The sequence below is a fragment of the Vespula pensylvanica genome, chromosome 4 (genome assembly GCF_014466175.1).
Source record: "Vespula pensylvanica isolate Volc-1 chromosome 4, ASM1446617v1, whole genome shotgun sequence".
NCBI classification, from domain to species: domain Eukaryota; kingdom Metazoa; phylum Arthropoda; class Insecta; order Hymenoptera; family Vespidae; genus Vespula; species Vespula pensylvanica.
The window spans coordinates 1928565-1951037 of NC_057688.1; the positions used below are offsets into that span (position 1 = coordinate 1928565).

Here is a 22473-nt window from a genome sequence, read left to right on the forward strand (position 1 = left end):
AACAGGATCACATGATGTGACAAGAGGTGGCACGAGCAAATCTCCCACCTCCAGATAATTTATTCTCTCCTATTACAAAATCTAAATTTTATAGAACGCTAAAAATGTTCCCGTAATGCCTGGCTTGTAACAGGATCATATGAAGGGCTAAGAGGTGGCATGCTTATATCGTGCCACCTCCGTGCTGCTTATGCTCTCCTTTTCAAATTTTTATATTCTGGAGAACGCGAAAAATTTTCCCGTAATGCCTGATTTCTAACAGGATCGTATGAAGGGACAAAATGTGGCTGGTTTGCTAATTTTAAACTGTATATTGATATCTACTGGTTGGTGTTGGGAGTATAAGGATAGGATTTAATGAATTATACATTTTTTTTTTTTTGCATGAACATTTTTATTTTGTATTTTATTGATAATATAAAGTAAATACATTGTTTTTGATACTAATATATATGTTTACTTTTCCATATATATTATTCTATTGTTTTTATTTATATAATGTTATATAATATAATGTAATACAGTATAATACTGATGTAAAGGAAGAACGAACCATTTTATTTCTAAAATTAGCGAGCGAAGTAAACAAAATTTATTTTGTAAGTAGTCCGTCCTTTCTTCTTAACATGCACCTTAATAACTAGTAATCTGCGATTATGATCTTTAAGAACTAACAAATTTTTAATGTTTTCTAATATCTTATAATAGTAAATTTCCTTATATGCCAGATCGTTAAATTCTTCTATCTTTAAGTTCCTTCACGTTGAGTAGCATCTTCTAGAAATTACTTTTTATTTTCTCCACAAGTCGACTTGTCTGAAAAAAAAATTAGCATCATAGGTTATGTCTCTTTATACTAAGAGAATCTATTAAAGTAATTTTTACAAAAATCATTTTTAAAATCCCAATAATTGGCATTTTATTGTATATATACTTACATCTTATAAAAAGGGTCGAGAGATGTTGAGGAGGAAAAGTCTCGTGATCCAAGGACCGTTTTAAGGGAGAATGAAGAGTCTTAGGTTCGATCGACAAAAGTCGTGCCACTCCGCCAGTATTCTTCTCTCCCGTCGCTTTTTGTTCCTTCTCCTTCATGCGCTTCTACGTGACTGTTTATCTATCCGCAATGTGAGCTCATACCCTTCGTTTTTCTATCGTCTCCGGGCCTGATATTTTTCCCATTCCTGCTATTTCTCTTCAGCTTCGAGGGCTGCCCTAGAAGAAACATCTGTATCCATGCAAGATGATCGTAGATTCGAACGGACGGACGGACCGACCCTTCTACTAACCAAAAATAGAAACTATTATAGCAGAGCATCTGCCATCGGTAGAAAGAAGAGGGTGCAAGGAAGAAAGAAAAAGGGCCTTCAGTGAAATACGGAATGGTGTATGCTTATTCTCTTACAAAACAGAAATGATTCTGAAATAATGTCAATAACAATCATATGAGTTTTATAATTATAATATAACTTCAAACTTTTGTTGTTTTTGTCGAGTAAGTTTCCGATTGAAACAGATTGTTTGATACTAACAATGGTTTTGATATATATGTATATATAAACATTGTGTTAATATTTGTATATATAGATATATATACAGGATTATGTATTTTATTACAATTTCATTATTACAATCTATTCATTATTACAATCCTATTTATTACATTTATTATAGAAATCCTACTAAGATGTAACATCTTAACTTTATATTCTAGACATATAACTAATTATAAAAATATTTATACTTTGATTACATAGGATATATACATTAAAAAATCGAACACGTTTAATTCCTATACACATGTTCAAAGCGGAAATCAGGCATTTGGCTTCATCCAGCCAAGTCAATTCATTTCCATCTTGCTTGTATTTACAATTGTATTGAGAATGGATCGTATCGTGTTATACGTTGGTAGTTTATACAACGAACGGTTTTCCAAGCACGTAATGCGTACTTTATGAAAGGGAACTGATCGATACTCCACTATGTTCGTATTGCATGCAGGTAAACCGTTACCCGATCGCGATCGATGTCTCGGTATGTGCAACATAGTTTCATTTGCATAGGACTCCAATGTGTTCGTACTTTCATATGAGTTGTCGCGTCGTCGTCGTCGTCGTCGTCGTCGTCGTCGTTGTCGCTGTATCATTATTGCACCATAGGCGTTGATTATCAAAACGGAAAAACGAAAGAAGAGATATAACAGGAAGAGGAGACGATATTGGTAGACTCAAACGAAAAAACTTTGAAGAGCTCGTTTAATTAAATTCCATTTCATTCGGTAATTGGCTCGAGTGCAAACACGATTTTACATGGATTATTCGTTTTAGTAATGATTGAAAAAAAAATTGTTATCTTTATTTTTCATTTTTTTTCTTTCTTTTTTCATTTTTTCTTTCTTCCTTCCTTCTTTTTCTTTTTTTTTTTTGTTTTCTTACCAAGTCGTTAATTTTATACAAAAAGGAAATCATTTGATTCTTTCATTTGAATACTTAGAATATACGATTACGTAGTACCACATGGAAATTCATTCATCTGACGCCCAGCACGCGTACGCTTGTAAACGTATATCGTAAAACGTCCATAAAAGGTAACGTGTGGAGAGGAAAGGGAGGTGTATCATTCACGAGCTGTCCTTATCTGTAAGGCTGACTACTACAAAGCTCGTTAGGATACGATAAACACCGGAAGCTAAACAGATCTGTCTGTATAGACCATGGATTCTTGTCACGCATTCTCTATACATCTTTCCGTTAGGCTGTTACATGCTCGCGTGGCTCACAGGATGCAACATGTTTATAAAACATATTATTTTCAAATTGTAAAGAACCTGTCTTTCCAATCGAATGATACGAATACATGTATAATCGTATCGATTTAATTAAACGTCTATTATTTAAACGTCTGCTTTGACAAGAATTGTTGTACCTTTGTGAGTATAAATATTTTACAAAGAATAAAGAATTTTTTTACGAAAGAAACAATGATTATAATTTTTTACAATAAATTCATGGTAACGGCGAGATAAATTATAGTTTAATCTAACATATGTGTAATAATGTAGTTTTTCATTTTTTAAAATTACGATAATATTCTTCTTTTTCTTATTAAAAATTAAAAAAAAAAAAGAAGAAAGATTAAGGTAAGATATCGGAGTGAATCTTACGATTGTTTGGAGAATCTTACTTACTTTTATCCTTGGCATCCAACCAAACGTTCTCCAGGTTACATGTAATACAAATAGTGCCTTAACATGTCCTCATTCTGCATGCACAGGTAGTCACCTCTTTCACGTGGATCACCATGCGTGTAATTCAATTTCAGAAGGCATTGGAGCGGTCATATCTTTCCATAAGTTAACCTGCAACATATCAGGCTAATAGATGACATCTTCACCTCGTTGTTCACAATACACATTATGCAGTACGTAAGAGTATATGTAGAAGATAGAAGAGCTCTTTCTTTCTTTCTCTCTCTCTCTCTCTTTTTCTTCAAGTAATATACGATCGAACATGCTTTCCTTCTAGTCTTATCGTAGAAGCACAGTCAAGAAGACTTCAAAGTGATGGAAATCGATTATATCGAAAGGCGAACGCACCAAGTCCGTTGCTTCATTTTCCAAATCGGTTGTCAACGAGGTTCCTTGCGTTCGCACGAAGTTCAATTGTAATCAGGAAGTATGTAAGTTGTAAGCAACGAATGTATTTCTCCAGAAGTACACGTAGTTTCTTCTTCTATTCGTCACGAATTTCTGGATTTAAAAAATTTTGAAAATTACATATATCACTAAGAAAATGTATTCTTTATTTAATATTATTAAGATTTTCAATAAAAAAAATTATTTCAATGAAAACGAAAGGCACTTTAATTGAATTACGTCTATCAAGAAATATAAGTAATACTTACTTTACGAAAGAGAAATTTAAATTAATAAAAACAGGGACTAAGTGTAGTTTTTTTAATCGAAGAAATTTTTTTATGCCTTCACGTGATATTTATTTATTTTTCCGATAACGAGTCAACGACGCTATCAGAAAAATAGATCGATTATTATTTTTATGTCTATAAATAATAATTTTATCAAATAAGTATATCTCTCGTGGGTGGTCGTTGTCCTCGTTGCGATGAGAATAAGAAGAAACTCCTACATTCGTGCGTAAGAAACAACGTTGTTTCAGAATTTCTTTGGTATGCGGCAGAAGGTCAAGGATCGTCTAGCCTGGCATGCCAGAGTTCAGCCGGTTATTCGTAACTTCTCATACAAGATTCGAGTATCTTTTAACTTTGAAATATGATGTGCCGATTTCATTTATTTTTTTCACATTTTTACGTTTCTGATTTTCGTTCGTTTAAATGCGCACAATTATTTTGCAAGCGAGAGTTGGCGCAATTCAAACGTTGAGAAAAAAAAAAAGGAAAGGAAAATAAAAAGAAACAAAAGTAGGAAAAAATGGGGCCAAATGTCTACATAAAAGCAACGTCATAAAATTCCGATCGATCCAGAATTCAACAGACAAACGACATTTGATTTACCGATAAAATACTCCGATCAATTCGATCTATCTTATTATTTTTAAATTACAACCACAACGAGCAACCATAACGTTATTGATCTAAATATACAGATTTGTATATTAGATCTTAGAAGGTCGATCGCGATAACGTCACATGAATTATCGTCATTTTTTTAACAGATAGATAACAAGTTCTCGTAAGATTGATCGATCTTTCCTTTTTCATAACATTTTCACGTCAGTAGATCTTAGAAATGGAACTGTATCCATCGAACCGTTCAGTACCTACTCTAAGAAACTCTATTATAAGTGAAAAAAGGGATTGAAGAATCTAAAAGTATTTAGGAAGCCATCTTTCTTGTGGTTGATCGCCCAAGTGCTCTCCTAGGCTAGCACCTTGTGTATACGAGAGGAGGTCAAGGATTCGTGACACGTTTTTTCATCCGCGATTCCACATTCCGTACTGCACACACCGGTGGCCGTTACGATGTAACGGCCTTCCTCGTTGCTCAACTATGGCCGCGTTTCAGCTAATACTCTTGACGAGTCTCCTTGTTACGTAAAAAGGATGTGATAAGTATACTTACATATATACTTCATTATCTGTTCTTTTTTAATCTTTCACTTATTTCCTAAATAAAATTATAAACGAATCAATGAATTGTTACACATTGCGAGGAAAGTACAAATTTGATGTGACAGATCGAAGAAATATAACTTTGAAATCGGAAGACATCGGAAAAGAGGAAAAAATTTTAACAGCCTATTGTATCGAGAGAGACAGAAGAGAGAGAGGAGGAAAGAGCGAGCGAGCGAGCGAGAGAGAGAGAGAGAGAGAGAGATAAAGAAAGAGAAGGAGAATCGTTATTGCAGGTTGAAGGTCGAGGTATGCCTATTTTCTCGAGTAATCGAATATCGTCAGACGTACCGATTCTTCGTAAAGCATTGAACTATATTTAACCGTTCAATATATAATCAGTGTTCGATAATAAACTAAAGCGCTATAGTATGTTGCGGTTTCGGTGTTATCATTCATTTCGATGATACTAATCCAAACTTATTAATGTATTTCGACGACGCTATCGTGTACAGTAACACAGCTAATGCAATTCTGTTGTAATTAAATTTGGTTGGTCTAATACAGCTCGATAGTACATAGTTAGAAGTGATATTGATTGAGCAATCGATAGTTCTCACACGATAATCGAATCATTCTCGTACAACTACGATGTTTCGTTGGTTTCCCCATTAATTTAATCACTCGTTTGTATTATTTCTTTTTTTTTCCTTTTTCTTTTTTTCCCCCTTTTATTATGAAAATACAGTACGTGCATTCTTAAGAGTTCTATTATAGTTCATTAGCTAGTCGGAGTAAATCGTGCAAGGTATTTCACGTAGAATCATAAAACGAGAAACTATCGATTCCGAGAATGTTAGACTGGTATAACAACAACGTGCATATTCAACGGGCTATGAAACGTCCTTCCACGCTGGCTTAACGACTTTTGCACTTCGTGCTCTCCGAGCGACTAACAATAAGACCTTTCGAGGAAGATTCGCAGATAGGAAGAATCGAAGGTTCGAAAGCACACATTACATATTTTGTCTAAATTTGTCGATACTCTAATTCAAATAAGATATAAGAGAGAAAGAGAGAGAAAATTTATTCTTTAAATCTATAATAAATAAAGACGAATACTCGTCATGTCTCGTCCATTTTTATACGACAAATGCGATATTCTTTACAATTTTAGAATTTCCTTGACTCAAGTTATCATAATTTACAATGTACAGTTTGAATATTAGAAACGAAAATAGTCAGTTCTTGACTGGATAATAACAGAATTCTTAGCGAACTGCTTGAAAATTCCGAGGGTCGTCAACGAACATTAAGCGTGCAAATTCCCATAGGCGCAGTTTGCTTTTATAGACAGGTAGAAAGCGTATAAAATTACAGGAAGCATCAACGACTGACTGGTTTTACGAGAAAGAGAAAAAAAGAGTGAGAGAGAAAGAGAGAAAGGGTAGATGAGAGGGGTATAAAGGGTGTTCATGGGCAGCCGACTTTTCGAAAAAAAATTCGACGTCCGCATCTCTCTTTTTTCTTATGTATCATGCATATTTAACATTGTTATTCCCTAAACTGAACAAACGTCTACAGTCGAAATTACGTAATAGCAAGTTAACGAGCCATAAAGCAGATACGAGTACGAAGCCATATAAGTACGCTTTGTTGTCTTTCTTATCTATTGACAATTACCGCAACGACAAGTATTAGTAAGAATTATTATTACTTGCTATACGTATTTGCAGTTGACGTAACTTCATTTTTATTTTTACTACACGCACGAACTTTTAAATAGGTCGAAACAATAGCCCAAACTGCACGTTCGGTCGCAAATTTAGTTAGTTTCGTACGTGAGAGTTGAATTAGATTAACGAAACTTTTTCATTCCCATCTCGTAAAAGGAACAATCTTAGATATTAATTTAAATAAATTTTTCTACGCATAATTTTATCGATCTACTTTTATATCATAAAATCGATACATTTTTAATGAGTTCTATTACGAATGAGGAATGAACGAAATTTGTTTATCACGTGTATATGCATTATTAATAATCTTTTACATGAGACGAGAAAAATATGCGTAAAATCAAACTTCTTTTTTTAAAGAAAAATAAAAGAATTGACGACAGTCGATTGTACGATTTAAAAGGAAACTGGTGGTCATAAAATCGGTGCGAACCAATTTCGTTGCGACATACATATGTGATGAGTTGACACCTGCATGATTCCGTGTATTTATATATATATATATATATATAGGTGTGTGTGTACGTATACGTACGCATCGCGTACTTTCTAGTTAATTATCGCAACGTGCCGTGAGCGAACAGCTGTTTGGCGTATATTCACGTTAACGCACGTGGAATTGCAAAATTCTTGTATATCGCATCTTGTCGAATATCTTAAGTGTTAATCGTACCCGTTTTTATTAAATTAAAGTGTGTTTAAAAAAAGAAATCGAAGTTATCATAAAAATATTTTCATCGTGTGAACGTTAACGACATTCTATTTGATTTTATCAAAATAATCTACAGATAGCTTCGATGATAGTTTTAACGGTTTGGAAAAATAAAATCATACTCGAAGAGAAATGCGATTATGATGGAAAGTAAAAAGAACGTACTAAGAAGAGTTTCGAAACAAAGAACTCTACACTTGCTTTTTATCGACGACGCTTTATCAGACTCGTGGATGTTTTTTGGAAAGGAGTTTGAAAACTATACCGAAAATATGTAACTGCGTTTACATCGCACGACGAAAATAGATCCGTTTCTTTATTATACGCGACAACGATCGAAATCTAAAAGGAAACATTTGTTCGAAGTTATTGACAAAATTGAATCGAGATTAAGTTTAGTAACGTAACGTAAATTGTTAATAAAGAAGATCATCGATAGTTTTCAAGAGAAAAGAGAAACGAAGAAAAGAGTTGTAAGATCCGAGAGAGTTCGTTTGCCGGCCATCGGCATCTTCCCTCTCTCGCGATGAGTTCTGCCGCCTTTTTCCAAAACTATAACTTTCGATCGGAGTTAACGGGGGAATGCGAGCGGAGTGTAAACGCGGCATAAGGTAGTCACGAAGCTCTCGGTTCGTGTTCGGTACAGCTGCACTCGTCGCGCAGCGCGACCTTTCCCGTACAAACACCCAAAGAGAATCGTTGCCAACTTAAGGGGAATAGAGAGAAATAATGTAACAGAAAGAGATAGAAAGATAGAGCGAGTATACCCCAACTGCGTACGCCCCACGCGAAAAACGGGCGGACGAAGCCCTGCCGTGGACCACCCACGCGTCGTTGTTACACCTACACATATGTCTCTCCCGATTTGATATGTATTCCCGAGCGTATACTCCTCTAAGCGTGTCTACTACGTGATTTTTCCATTCTCTCGTAGATCGGAATGAAATGCTGCACGGTCACATATGTGACGTCCCATGCGATCGCTCTCCTACTGTTTTGCATTCCGTTGTTATCTCGTTAGTTTGCATTGGCACAAGGCATTTACACGTTTTCAGTAACGTAACGTCCTTACGTTTTTCTCAATAACAGCTCGCTTTTATCTTTTCCTTCTTTCTTCTTCGAAAAAATTTGAAGAAGAAAGAGAAAAGAAATTTGTCCGAAGCATCGTTCTTTATTTTATCTATTTCGAAATGAAAACAAGACATGTTTGAAAATTAAGAAACAACTCTTTTGATAAAGATCAAAACTAGAATTACTTCGTAATCAATGTCGAATTACATCGAAGATTCGAGAAGAGAAAACTATAACGCGGAATATAAAAGACGAGTCGTACGTGTGCTAGTGGGAAGAAGAAAGGAGTGAACCCGACACTCGAATCGACTCGTACGGCCCTGGCATTCGGTATCGTTCGGGCCGTAGGAAGACGACCGTTCGGTTGGCAGCAGTGGCGCCGTGCCAGTCGGTGCATCGTGCGGCGCGAGCAGTCGAGCCTGGCGAGGTCGTCTCTCGCGTCGCCTTTCTCACGTCTCTCTCTCTCTCTTGCTCGGTGGTCACACAACTACACAACGTTCTTCGCGTAGAACGCATAATACTTCAAACTTGTGAATACTACTGGTGAGACAACGTTTGAAAGAGAAGTCTCAAAGTTTTTCGAAGAGGAAGAATAAAAAGATAATCGTACCCGAAAAGAGAAAGATAGAGGGAAAATTATATATATATATATATATACGTACACAATACATATATATATATATACCACACATACATCATATACGTACGTATATATGTACTCATACATATAGGTAAAAAGAAAGAGATAGAGGTAGATAGAGAGAAAGAGAAAGAACTCGGGAAAAGTCGTGAGTGGTTCGTGCGTTCGAAATGTACGTGGTGTGAGGCTATGAAGAAGAAACGAGGATCAGTGTTGGAAGAAGTCACCGTTGTCGTTGTTGGGCGTAGCCGGGCGTCGCGCGAAATCGCTTGAAAGCGGCCTCTCCTACGCTCTCGGTGCGTGACAGTACTGAAGCTCTCTGCCATTGGGAAAGGATATATATCTATCTCTGTTTCACTGGCAAACAGCGTTACTACAACAATACTACTACTATTATTCATTGGTATCAACTGATATACTCGGATTCTACTTTTGACATCATCAGAAGTTTGAGTAAAAGGGTTATACAAGAAATAGTGATCGAAGATTATTATGCCGTCGGTCGGATTGTAGCACAAATTTCGGATTCGAGAGAGAGAGGTGAGTTCTTCATCGTCGCCACATCATCGTCATCGTTAATGTCGCACCCCATCATCGTGATGATCATCGACGTTTGTCCGTGTGACATATGTATGTGCGCGCGGCGTGCGAGCTTGCTGTATGTTTAGTGAAGGAGATGGAATGAAAGATGAATAGAGAAAGGCTATCCTTGTTTTATCTGTGAGAGAGAAGTATAGAAAGAAGAAACAAAAGATAGCAGAGGCAGAGGTTTCACGAATATCTCAGGGAACCCCGTTCTCTGCGATGTGTGAAAGCGAGGTATTCGTTGTCGATTTACACGCGCATACAACACGTACACATATGATATGTACACACGAGTACGTACCGTATATATACTCTATCGGGCTTCATAATATACACAATATACTATTTTGACGAATTGGACGCGATGGCTCGTTTATAAAAAGATATTCTACTACTACTACTTATAATAATAATAATAATAATAATAATAATAATAATAACAATAATAATAGTAATAATAATCGAAAAGTATAGAACAATAATTTTTCTTTTTTCTTTTTTCTTTTTTTTTTTTTTTAACTCGTAAAAATATTTTTCTTCGTATACGATTGGTTTAATAGACAGGTAGTTCGTGGGCCGGTCGATGATACTCCGGTGTTCGTGCAATTCGGAGTTAGCGATAACGCGTGCGGTGTTTCGTGCGAGAGATACACGAATGGTAGAAAAGAGATGGGTAGAGAGAATATGTATACGTGTTGTGTGTACTGTCATTGTCAGAGTACAGTACCGGTCCCTTCCTACTTCTGCTACTTCTGATGGTAGGGTGGAAAAAGTAGGGGAAAGAGAAATGGCCTGACTTTGAAAACGCACGTACTTTTGCTTTTAAAAGTATATTAAGAGTAGTACACATAGGTAAGCCGATAAAAAGGAAGAAATTCTTTTTATCGAAATCGTTTCTTCGTCTCTTTCTCTTTTTCTCTTACAAGTTAAATGCAAAGCGAGAGAAACCAGGATGTAATACATAGTATGCGTTATACATATGTAGTCTTGGTTTTGGCTGCCATCGTCGACTTTCTCGAATCGATTTGAACGCGATATATGAGGATACGAAAAGTTTAGCCGCGTTCTTTCGAAACTCGTGAAATTCGACGAAAGTGTATTTCTTTACCGAAACTTTAACGATGAGGAAGTATAGATTAACGATTATAATAAATTCTTATTATCCAATATCGTTCGATCGTTAATAGATGTTATTTGGTTTACGTTATGTTACGAAATTATAAAAAAAAAAAAAAAAAAAACAGAACGTACGTTGGCTCCCTTGGCTCCTTGCCAGCTAGATAGAATGACCAGCGAAAATGCGAACGAGGAAGGATTAAATGGAGAAAAGATAGTCACGTGAGAAACTTTAGTTTGTTTTTTATCGTTTATCTTTCATTTTTATTCCTCGATAAAAAGGATAGATCCTATTAGTGTTTTTCTCTAATGTGCGTGCATAACGCATATTTCCGTTTTAGTATACTTCGTTTTTCAATGCCATCGCACATGGATCTGTATGACGTCAGCTTTGACGTAAACTTGTAAAGGGTTGAAAAAGTCTGATAGAGGGGATGTATCTCTTAAGATCCTGCATGCGGTAAGCGCACCGTCTGCATCCGGGATTAACGTTGACTATATATCGAGCTAAAGGAAACGATTCAGTTTCAATATTTTCTTTTCTATTCTTTTCTTTTCTTTTCTTTTTCGTTCGTTCGTTCTTTCTTTCTTTCTTTCTTTCTTTCTTTTTTTTTAATCATCGATTCATTTTACTCTGTAAGCGTATCATCGATTTAAAATCGTTCGAATACGAAATAATAAAAATAAATCGATGGATGAATCATGTCAATATTTTCAATTAGATAACACAAAGATAATTCAATTGATTGTCACATTGTCGATAAAATCATAACGATTCTGTCGTATAAAACTTGTGAGAAAAGGAAAAAGGATTCACAAGCGCGTTTCTATCGCTTTCTAATCGTGAAGAAGCTCTGAAAGAAGTTGAGAGAGAGAAATGATCTACCGAATGGTTCGTTTCGAAATGCAACTTCGTTGTTTTAATATCTTTACAAAAACGGAAAGAAATTTCATCAGACGCGGAAAAATTCAACGATGTATATATTAACATAAGTATCAGGTAAATAAATCGTCGATTATTATCCTTCGCTAAAAAGTTTTCCTGGATGAATCAAAGATTATGTATATTCTTTATCGGGATTGATAAACGTATAACGATATATAGTAAATCTATTTTATCTCTTGTTTTTCTTACATAATTCACATTCTATCATTTATTAAATTGACCAATGAACAATCAAACACAGCATTGCAAATTGATTGATTAACTCTCTTTGACCAATCGGTTCTGAACGTCGACATTTCAGATTTAATCACCGATATGAAAAAAGGAATATATATTTCAAATTGCAATGTTAGAAAAGCATAAATCGGAAAGGATTAAGATCGGACTTTATTTTCTACGCTTGGAAGGGTTACAGAAGAAGGTACGATGTACGTTAGTCGACAGATGAATTCCGTGAAATCAGAAGAGTCGATTGGGGGGAAGGGAAGGGAAGGGAAGAAGGGAGTTCTCACGGGAATAGGAAGGGAATGGATTCATGGAGAATCACGAGCCCTTAAGACGCCGATGAAGAAGGCGGCCCTTCGTTCTCTTACTGCTGCTTTTACTCCCTGGCACACCCCAGAAACGGCACCGCGAGAGAGTCAGTCACGCGTGAACGTTACCGGCGAAAAAGCTATGCGAGAAAGAGACGAAATGAGTTTTGCTAGAGATAGATGGATAGATGTGAGCGAGTGACTGAGGGAGTGAGAGAGAGAGAGAGAAAGAGAGAAACAAAGTGAGAGGAACCGGCCGAAGCGGCGCTCGATCTCGCTCGGCTGTCCTCGACTGCCTCCACTTTTCTCAAGCGAACGTTCGCTCGTGTTGTACATACATACAACATACATACATACATATGTGTATATATATATATATATATACACATATTCATCACATACGTGTTCGTTCGTTCGTTCGTTCGTTGCCGACGCGACGAACGCATCATCCTTTTCGTTTTGATCTTATCTCGTATTTCAATCGTTTCATGTGGTCCCTTTCAAAAAGGTCATATTCTCTCGCTATACTTCTTCGATCGTTCGAAAACTTTCATATTGTACAAGCTATATATCTATGCAATGATATTCGATTATTTTACGAACGAACAGAAAGAAAGGGGAGAAGGGAATAACTATGAATTTCTAACTATCGAAGACAAATCCATTCTTTCGTGCTTACGTTTTAAAGCAAACGTCCTTGATGTTAAATGATATCGAGCACGTTTCTTCGACGCATTCCCCCCTCGATTGCGAAGTCTTTATATCAGATTAACGCGATCGTACTCATTTCGCGCGATAAATTATGTCGACTCGTAAAATTGCGCGGGTAGTTTGAAAGGTGTTTAGGCGGTGTAAACTTTAAACGTTCACACGTTCACGTCCTAATTTCAAGAATCGTAGGTGGTTTGTACAAGTGTTTTATCGAATACCACGGGTTTATTCGTACACACACATATATATATATATATACATTGAATTATGCGTCCTTCTGAATTGAATGGACCTCGTGATTATGGTCGTGTGGTTAGGTCGAGTCAATCGGATATATACATACGCGTAGGTTACGTGTTTTGTTAGGAATGTGTATCCCTGTAGTTTCGGAGAATAGCTTATCGATATCTGTGAATATAGACTTGACTACATCGATACGTATATATACGTACATATATATATATGTGTGTATATATATATATATATAAATTCTATATATGCTCATCATTTTCTTACTTGTCTTTCCCAATGTCCAACGATTAATCTCGTTATGATTAAACGTTTATAATAGATAATACATCGTTCCTTCCTTATCCTTTACATATGTATTAATCGGACTAAATATGACCTAAAGAAGTATTATTATCACTCTAAAAGTTAGTCACAGCTCATAAAAGTATATTATTTTGCATACTTTAATATATATATATATATATGTACGTAAATTATTTTCTTATCACGAATAAGAACAGCTTTACTACCGTTCTTATCGATTTGGTTTTATTTTAAATATCATTCGAAGACTGTATTACAATGATAAATGTTAACATAAGCAAAACAGAAATTCACGCGAGTTAACATTCATTCGGATCTAAATATGCGGTAAAGATCAAAGTGCGAACGCATGAAGCGACGCATACTATGTTGTTTTTTTTTTCTCTCTCTCTCTCTCCCCCTCTCTCTCATTCTCTCTCTCTCTCTCTCTCTCTCTCTCTCTCTTTCTCTCTCTCTCTTTCTCTATACCAATCACGTACCACAATCATGATTGACGCTAATTCGTCGGGATCGAACTTTTGTCAATCAAGGAACACAAAATGAGAATTGCACTGGCCGTGTCCTCTAGACTGATCTCTCTCACTCTCTTCCTTTTTTTATTTCTCTCTCTCTCTCTCTTTTTTTTTTCATAGTCCCTGCCCTCTTCCGCCGGAAAGGACGATATTCCGTGAGAAATTGTCGAGGTTCTTCGCAGTCTCTCACGCTTTGTTTCTCTTGCTCTTGATTCGAGATATCGCGAGATCGAGATCAACTTTTCCTATCTTGTTAACTAATAATTTTCTCGAGTAACACGACTGGTTATTTTTCTTTCCTTTTCTTATATTTCCCCCCCCCTTTTTTTTTTTTTTTTTAATAATAAATTCAGTTCCACACGAGGAACGATGATTGATCGATTTTTCTTTCCTTGTCTTGTTTTCTTGCTTTTCCGTTCTTTTCTTTTCTTTTCTTTTTTTTTTTTTTTTTGCAAATAAATCGTTCACGGGCTAAAGTGACAGGTCTTTCGATTTTGAAGTTTTTACGAATTTACTACCAAAGCGTTTAATTGGTACTTACTTTTTTATGTTTAAGATAAATTATAAATTATTTTTTTTTTTGATAATTACGTTACCAAATAACAAAGCTTCGCATGATGTTTGTTTAATAAATAATATGCTACTTAATTTTATATATATATATATATATATGACAGTTATGTATACATATATAAAAAAATAACTCTAATATCATACTCTATTACCGTACTAAATGTAACATAAAATACATCTGCATCTGTAATAATACATTCTATAATGTACGTCCGAACATATATTTGATAAGAAATATTTAAAAAAAACAGTACGTATGAATTTACAAATTTTTTCTACTTTTTATTATGCGAAGTTAATCACTTTGGCAAGTGAACGGTTCGTTGCGAACTATTTAATAATTTTAAATTATATAAAATCAATTTTCACATATAGAGGAAATTGATTGATTCTTCCTTTCTTTTCCTTTCGTTTCTTTTCTGTTCTGTTCTTCTCTCTTCTCTTCTTTTCTTTTTTCTTCTTTTTTTGTTTGTATCGGGTATGAATCCCACAAAAAAGAAGTTCAGCGAAAGGGAGAAGGAAGAAGAAGGGAATTGTAAGCGAAGTGAAACTGGTGAAAGCACATGCTCGGCTGGACGCGAACATTCGAGTTTAACACATCGTTTTCGTGAAACTCGACGCTCTTTTGCGTTTCACGGAAGAGTCTGGTAGTTTTGTAAGAAACTCTACGAAACGCGTTTCTTAAGACGGTCTCAAGAAATGAACTGCTTTGTCGAATATGAAGGAATACGATGTTTTCTCTTTTTTAAATTTACCGCATCACAATAGATGAGGCTAAGAAGTTTACGAGAATGATGTTTTAAAGAAAAGAAAAGGATTGTTTTTTTTTATTTCTTTTTTATTCATCTTTTTTTTTTTAGGTTATATATCGACATTTCACGAGGTAATAAAAAAAGATATTACGTAATTAAATGAATATGAAAAAATAGTATGAAGAAAAAAGAAATAGGAGAGATCGTGAGATCCGCTTGCATGATAACCAAATACGGATGATATACGCATCGTATTCGGTAACATTTATGTTTGTTCTGGAATACTAGATTTCAAGACTAGTATTATTCAGCTATAAAGATTACGTTGGATCATAAAATCATTACATCGTAAGAAAATTGTATCTTACTGTGATTTTATTATGAACTTCTTTCGTGTTATATACAAGATTTATATGCAACTTCGTTTATTCGTTATCCGACGAATATCATCAAGAAGAATATTCGAAGACAATCATAATGCATAAATTCTTGAAGATCCTTACGGCAAATGACGATCGATTGTGTTAACACGTGTATGAACACAGTTAATTTGATTAAAGATTCCAAGTCTTGGCAGTTTGCCAAGTATCAAGCGTAAGTGGATAAATCATACACTTCAGAAAATTAGTCTTATCGAGAAAAAAAAAAGTTCATTAACTCGTTTAAAGGGCTAGGGGGTTTGTTTTCGTTGTATCGATCGAAGACGACATCTGTATATTCAATTGACCTTGACAAAAGCGAATTCTCTAGAGTGCATAACAAATCTAATCGTTTTAGAACGATCGTGGGCGTCACTCGCTCGAAGAATTTTATCTACTTTTGTCTACGATTAATTAATATTGAAACATAGAGGAAAAAAAAAGAATAATTTCAAAAGTGTTGTTATTGTAACGTACGAACGTATACAAGCTAAAACCTATTTGATGAAAGACATCGAAGAAATGATTTAAATCATAGATCATTCCTTCGGTCGTAGGAATAGGTGTTAATTGTATGATTGAGCTCGAGGAGACAGTAAAATAGAATGAAACGTTGATTGGATCTAACCTTTAACTAACATAGAATCGACGTTTCACTTACCTACCGGAAATAGTTCTCGACTTGTGTTGAAATGTTTGCAACGATTACGTGTCTCTTTCATTACGATAATACAATATTCATTTTCCCTTTTTGTATCGATCGTTTCTTCCTCTTTTGTATCTTCGTGTCTTATTTTTTTCTTGTTTTCTTTCTTTCTTTATATATATATATATCATTATTATAAGTTTTACGAAACCGTAGATTTTTTCGGTAAAGATATGACTCTATACTATCACATTTTCGAAACTTCCTGATAGTCGACAAATGACAACGCGTTTCTTTTTCTCTTATTGATATCTTTTATCTCGTCCGTTGTCAGCGATGATACATTAATTTAGATCTTTTTATGTTCTATCATTTTCTATCATTCTTCATTCATAAACATTCATAAAACCTATTTACAGGCATCTTTGTGTTTCTCAATCGAATGGTTTCTAGGTTATGCGATTTATCTCTCGCGATCTTTTTTCTACGCAATGTTCCTCTTCACACACGCGCACACACATTTTGTCTCGCTCATATTCCCGAGACTATAAATTTCTCTGGCGCGCCATTTTCAAACAAAGCTGCGGACTCGACGATTGTATTCCAAAGTATGCAATTGCTTAGGTTTTGTTTTTGTCTATTAAGCGCCATGGATATTTCACAATGGTCATGACAAATCAATTCCCATGGGAATTTTACAACGTATAATACGATTATTCGTTACTTTGTTTTTACGATACTATAAAGTTAGTTAAATATATCGAGGACGAAAAAAAAAAAAATAAAATAAAAGAAAAAACAAGAAACTAGGATTCCACCCGACTTCAAGACAAAGATTCTCATTTGCCGACGAGTAATTTCTGTTGCTCTTTAAAAGTCGACATAAAATACGTTTCGTTTGCGACGTTTATAAGACTCGTACTCGTTCGAGTTTAATTAAAATTGTGCTCTAGAAACGAAGCGTGCCTCGCATTCGTCTCGCATCAACAGAACTCGTGTTTTTCCACGAGGAATCGTCTTTTCTCGGAAGATTTTCGTCGTTCGTCGAAAAGCGTCTGTACTTTCTCCGCAAATTGCATGCTTCTTGAGAAACACACGCGCGCGCACGTGTGTGTGTGTGTGTGTGTATCCGTGTACACGTAGATACGTATGCAAGTTGTTTAGGCATTCACTGTCAACATTGGCAGCAAGCAAAGCGTTGCCAAGCAGCCAGTCTTCTTTCGGGTTATGTATATACATTAGAAACGTGTTACGTAAACTAACGAATGTTTCTCTTTAGCACGTTTCTCAATCTGCGTTAAGATTAATTCCGCTGAAATTCCGATCTTGATCGATGATAATCTTTAATGCTAAATGATAATGTCCTTACGTTCCTTATTTTTGTCTTCCTCTTTCTTTTTTTACAGGTGAGCTGTCAACATGAACAGCAGATGACTGTTGGCTGAGCCGGTGCTCGTTTAAGTTTAATATGAGCGAAGTCGTAGCCGTAACAGTGCCTACTGGTGGATCGACGCGCCAGGAAAGCGTGGCACATATCAAAAGGCACAAATTAGCTAACTGTAATGTTCCTCTCGTTCATGGCCGGCCAAATCCATCGATCAGCGCTCGCAATAGGCTGACGACTCATCAACGAAATCATAGTTTGGACTTCAGGTACACGAGCTTACACCATGTTTGTTTCGTAAAATAGCGATAAAGATATAATCGCGAGATCGGATAATTGGATCGTGAAATTATGATGACAAGCGGGAAACTTGGAGACATTAATTATAATATTTATTATAGGTCAATGGGTATCTTACTTCCACCGGTGCCCCAAGCGGCCGCGACAACGTTAACGCTGCACCATAGAAACAGAAGCCTGGATTCGGCTTTACAACGAATCCCCGAGGTGGACGTTACTCCGAGTCCAGAATGCGAGACGAATCCTACGCCTGTAATTAAGACAACGGTGCCAACCTGCAAGGGACGTAGTCGAGAACGCGAGGACCTCGCTAGTCTTGGATCCGACGACTCTGGTATACTCTGCGGCTCCGACAGCGGTTCTAGCGACGCTGCCAACACAGCTACCAGAGAGTCAAGTGTAGATCATTTGCATAGTAGAGAAAGTCTCGATTCTACTCTGTCACAAACAGGAGATATGGATGGCATTGACGTTGTTGACGGAGAAGACAACAGTGGGGTGTCTGTATCAGTGTCCCCTGTGGAATTAGTGTTACGTAGTGAGTCCTTGCCTGAAAAGAATGGTGATCGTGAACTCTGTAAACTAAAGAATCTCGATAAAACTAATCACGAAACTGAAGAACACTCTGGTATAGTCCTTTGCCCCAAAGAACTTCAAAATCATGAATACCCACGCGAGGAACCTTGTAATAGCATATCTGAGAAAGCTATGGAGTATCAGAACTCTTCCTCCGAAGTGGCTATGGTACAAGGAGAATTGGCAGGCGCTGCGATGACTTTATGTTGTGGCACCTCTGCGCAACCTGACAAAGAAACTGTAAAAAAACAGCCAGAGGTTCAAAGACAAGAGACAGTTCAGCCAAAGCCGTCGGAGGGGTGTTTACTCAGGTTATTCGAGAGTCAAATATTCGATATGTCTATGGCCATATCCTATCTTTTCAATTCCAAAGAGCCAGGTGTTCAAAGTTATCTAGGTAAGCTCTTTGATGAAAACTCTTAATCGATACTTTCTAAACCGTATAATTGCTAACTTTTTACGAGAAAATTGATATGAATTTACATACTTTTAGATAAATCTTGCATTATGGAATCTTGCATAGAAACAGCAAATTCACGCATATTTAGTATATTTTTAGGTAACAAGATGTTCAGTTTTCCTGATAACGAAGTGGATTTCTATTTGCCACAATTGGTGTTAATGTATATACAGCTTCACGATGTTACTGAAGTCCTTTATCCATATCTTGTCCATAGGTAAAACTATATTCCTTATAAATGTATTCGACGTATCATATTCCTATTAATGTTTTTATCCCCTTCACACAGATGTAGACAATCGGCCGATTTCTCGTTAAAATGTGCTTGGCTATTAGATGCATACAGCTCTGATGCTCATTTGCCATCCAAAAAGAAGTCTCATGGGACCAAATTAAAAAATCTCATTTTGTCGGATGAACTTAGGTAAAAATTTTAATATAAAATGCTATGTATTATTGGAACGTATTACAACGAACGTCGAAAATGTATATTCAGGCCGAAAGGAAATCTGACACGAAAGCAACGTTCTTCCGCGTTGCAAGTTCCTGCTTCGCCGCCATTACCTTTAACACAGAACGTTATGTCACCTAATAAGAAAACTCACCAAAGATCTCAATCGGATGCTACCGGATTGTTCCAAACTTTACGCCGTAGTCATTCCGGTATATATTAAAATTTAGATCAAGTTTATGTTCACGAAAACATCGAACGAGAATTCATGTGCTTATTTTTTGTAAAGGTACAATAAATAAAGTAAGCCTTGGGGACCTGAGCTCTGGTCGAGCATTTGACAATGGTTGTACCTGTTTTTATTCCTGCCAAGGTGTGGTAAATGATTTAAGAGGTCAAAAAACTGATTGCTTCTGCAATGTAAGTAAATTGCTATTTATAAAAGGCTCGCTTAATTTTCCTAACGCATGATAATGATCGTTCTTGTTTTGTTTCATTCACGATAGGCACCCCGTCTTGCTCCAGAACTTGAATTTATTCAAGCATTGATATCTATTGGTAAATTACTTGGGACAATTCCAACAAAGGAAAGTAAGACTGTACAGTTGGTAGCAGAACTTAACACTCTTAATTTAAATCTTCCTGCAAGGGTATGGTTGCCTTTGCATAGTACAGTACCGCATCATATTGTAAGAGTCCCTCCACAGTATGCTGCTGTGCTTAATAGTAAAGATAAGGTTGATATTTTTCATTCCTATACTCGTACAAATATTTATTACGTATCATTACATTTGTAAGTCTTACGATTTCAGGCACCGTATATTATTTATGTCGAAGTATTGGAAGTAGAAGATTTATATACATCACCTGTGCCGACCAAAATTATGGGAAGTTCATTGAGGCATACGAAGTCTGAAGAAAATCTAACTGGTGGTGAACAGTCTAATGTAACGTCATCATCCAACATGGAAATACAGCAAAACGTAACGACAGCACTTAGACAGACACCTGTTAAAAATATCTCACCATATTCTGTTAAGAATACAGAAATAGCATTTAATTTTCCCGATGACGACCCAAACGATTGTTGGAGTCAAGAAGACGATGAGATCACGCAACAGGTATAATTAGTTATATACGTATGCTTGTTTTCTTCATATTTCATTACTCAACCTTTATCTACTATTCCAACAGTATTTACAACTTCGTAAGCCCAGAGATAGAGATACGATATCGCAATTAAGTCAAGAATCATCTGATAGTCGAGAACCGGTTTTCGTACCTGGTGATATAAAACGTCGTCTAAGTGAAATGACTGCTACACCTAGTGCAACATTTAACCATGATCCAGAGGATCCATCAGCAGCCGTCCTCAAAGAGCCATGGGAATTAAAGCAGAAACGTATTAGAGCATCCAGTCCGTACGGTCATTTAGCTTCTTGGAGGCTTCTTGCCGTTATTGTAAAATGTGGGGATGATTTAAGACAAGAACTCCTTGCTTCCCAATTACTTTCAATGTTACAGAAAATTTGGCTAGATGAGAAAATTCCACTTTGGGTTCGACCATACAAGTACGATTAAAGTCATTCCTATAAACATTAACTTACGTCTTTTGACAAGCATAATGCACTACAACTTGATATGATTTTTAGGATTTTATGTTTATCCAATGATAGCGGATTGATAGAACCAATATTGAACACTGTATCTTTACATCAAATAAAAAAGCACTGTCAACTGACTCTTCTACAATACTTCGAACGAGAATTTGGTCCTTCAAATTCAGAAGCGTTTATCATAGCCCAAAAGAACTTCGTGCAAAGTTGTGCTGCTTACTGTCTCATAAGTTATCTCATTCAAGTGAAGGATCGTCACAATGGAAACATTTTATTACACAGCGATGGACACCTGATACATATAGATTTTGGATTCATATTATCAACTTCGCCTCGCAATTTGGGATTTGAGACCAGTCCGTTTAAATTGACTCCCGAATTTGTTGAAGTGATGGGTGGTAGTCAGTCGAAAATATTTCAGCAATTTAAAACTCTTATTCTTCAAGGTTTGATCGCAGCACGAAAGCATATGGAAAAGATCGTTAATCTTGTAGAGATCATGTTATCAGGTAAAACCTCTTTAGTTAGTAATCAACATATAATAATTAATGATCTATCTTTGCTCAAAAAACATTCCTTTTTTATATGATCTTAATCTTTTTTTGTTTCTCGTTATAGGTTCTCAACTTCCTTGTTTCCGCAGTGGAGGAGCTGCCACGGTTCAAGGATTGAAAAATAGATTTCATCTTACGCTTACGGAAGACCAATTACGTCGTCATGTCGAAGATTTGGTCGAAGGTAGCATCCATTCTTGGTCTACTAAACTGTATGACCGGTATCAGTACTTCGCAAACGGTACTCTTTAATGCCGAAGTGAAGCTATTCGTCCGCGCCAGTGTTATAATTTTTTGGCGTCGGAAGATATTTTTATCATGGACAAAGAAGAGGACAGTTGCAAATAATATCAATTTAATAATGTGGCATTTCTTCCACACTTTTAAATACACTTTTCAACATTCCACGAGCACAAAGTACTTTTGAATCTTTTCGATGGTCAAGGAGATATCGTTCCAGTGTGAATAAATTGCTCTTCGTTCTTTTTCTTTTCTTTTCTTTTTTTTTTATTTTTTCTTTCTTTTTTTTTT

The 22473-nt window shown here is 35.9% G+C and overlaps 1 protein-coding gene and 1 long non-coding RNA gene across 3 annotated transcripts; one reads left to right on the forward strand and one right to left on the reverse strand.

The window, feature by feature from the left end:
• Positions 1 to 547: 547 nt before the first annotated feature.
• On the reverse strand, positions 548 to 8691 carry LOC122628414. The gene is made up of 3 exons (XR_006327041.1): positions 3191 to 8691; positions 939 to 1420; positions 548 to 816 (listed from the first exon to the last, which is right to left on the reverse strand). It is a non-coding gene; the product is annotated as an uncharacterized LOC122628414 (long non-coding RNA).
• A 575-nt stretch (positions 8692 to 9266) lies between these two features.
• Positions 9267 to 22435, forward strand: LOC122628413 (phosphatidylinositol 4-kinase beta). Of its 2 annotated transcripts, none has more exons than XM_043810687.1 (12): positions 9267 to 9793; positions 18008 to 18254; positions 18387 to 19258; positions 19355 to 19538; positions 19611 to 19745; positions 19818 to 19984; positions 20062 to 20192; positions 20279 to 20509; positions 20585 to 20893; positions 20967 to 21343; positions 21425 to 21897; positions 22007 to 22435. In XM_043810687.1, exons 2-12 carry the CDS (start codon positions 18070 to 18072, stop codon positions 22192 to 22194), a joined length of 3252 nt encoding a protein of 1083 aa, XP_043666622.1. In that variant the 5' UTR covers positions 9267 to 9793; positions 18008 to 18069; the 3' UTR covers positions 22195 to 22435. The 2 variants fall into 2 exon arrangements, with proteins under 2 accessions (XP_043666622.1, XP_043666623.1); XM_043810688.1 differs by lacking the exon at positions 9267 to 9793 and adding an exon at positions 9811 to 10072.
• The last annotated feature ends 38 nt before the right edge of the window (positions 22436 to 22473 follow it).

What these genes read in the sequence shown, in the direction of transcription:
- LOC122628413 (XM_043810687.1), top strand. Translation starts at nt 18,070, where the DNA reads ATGAGCGAAGTCGTAGCCGTAACAGTGCCTACTGGTGGATCGACGCGC. An exon ending in ATTTTGTCGGATGAACTTAG is followed by an intron (nt 19,746 to 19,817) that starts GTAAAAATTTTA and finishes ATGTATATTCAG; the next exon opens with GCCGAAAGGAAATCTGACAC. An exon ending in AAACTGATTGCTTCTGCAAT is followed by an intron (nt 20,193 to 20,278) that starts GTAAGTAAATTG and finishes CATTCACGATAG; the next exon opens with GCACCCCGTCTTGCTCCAGA.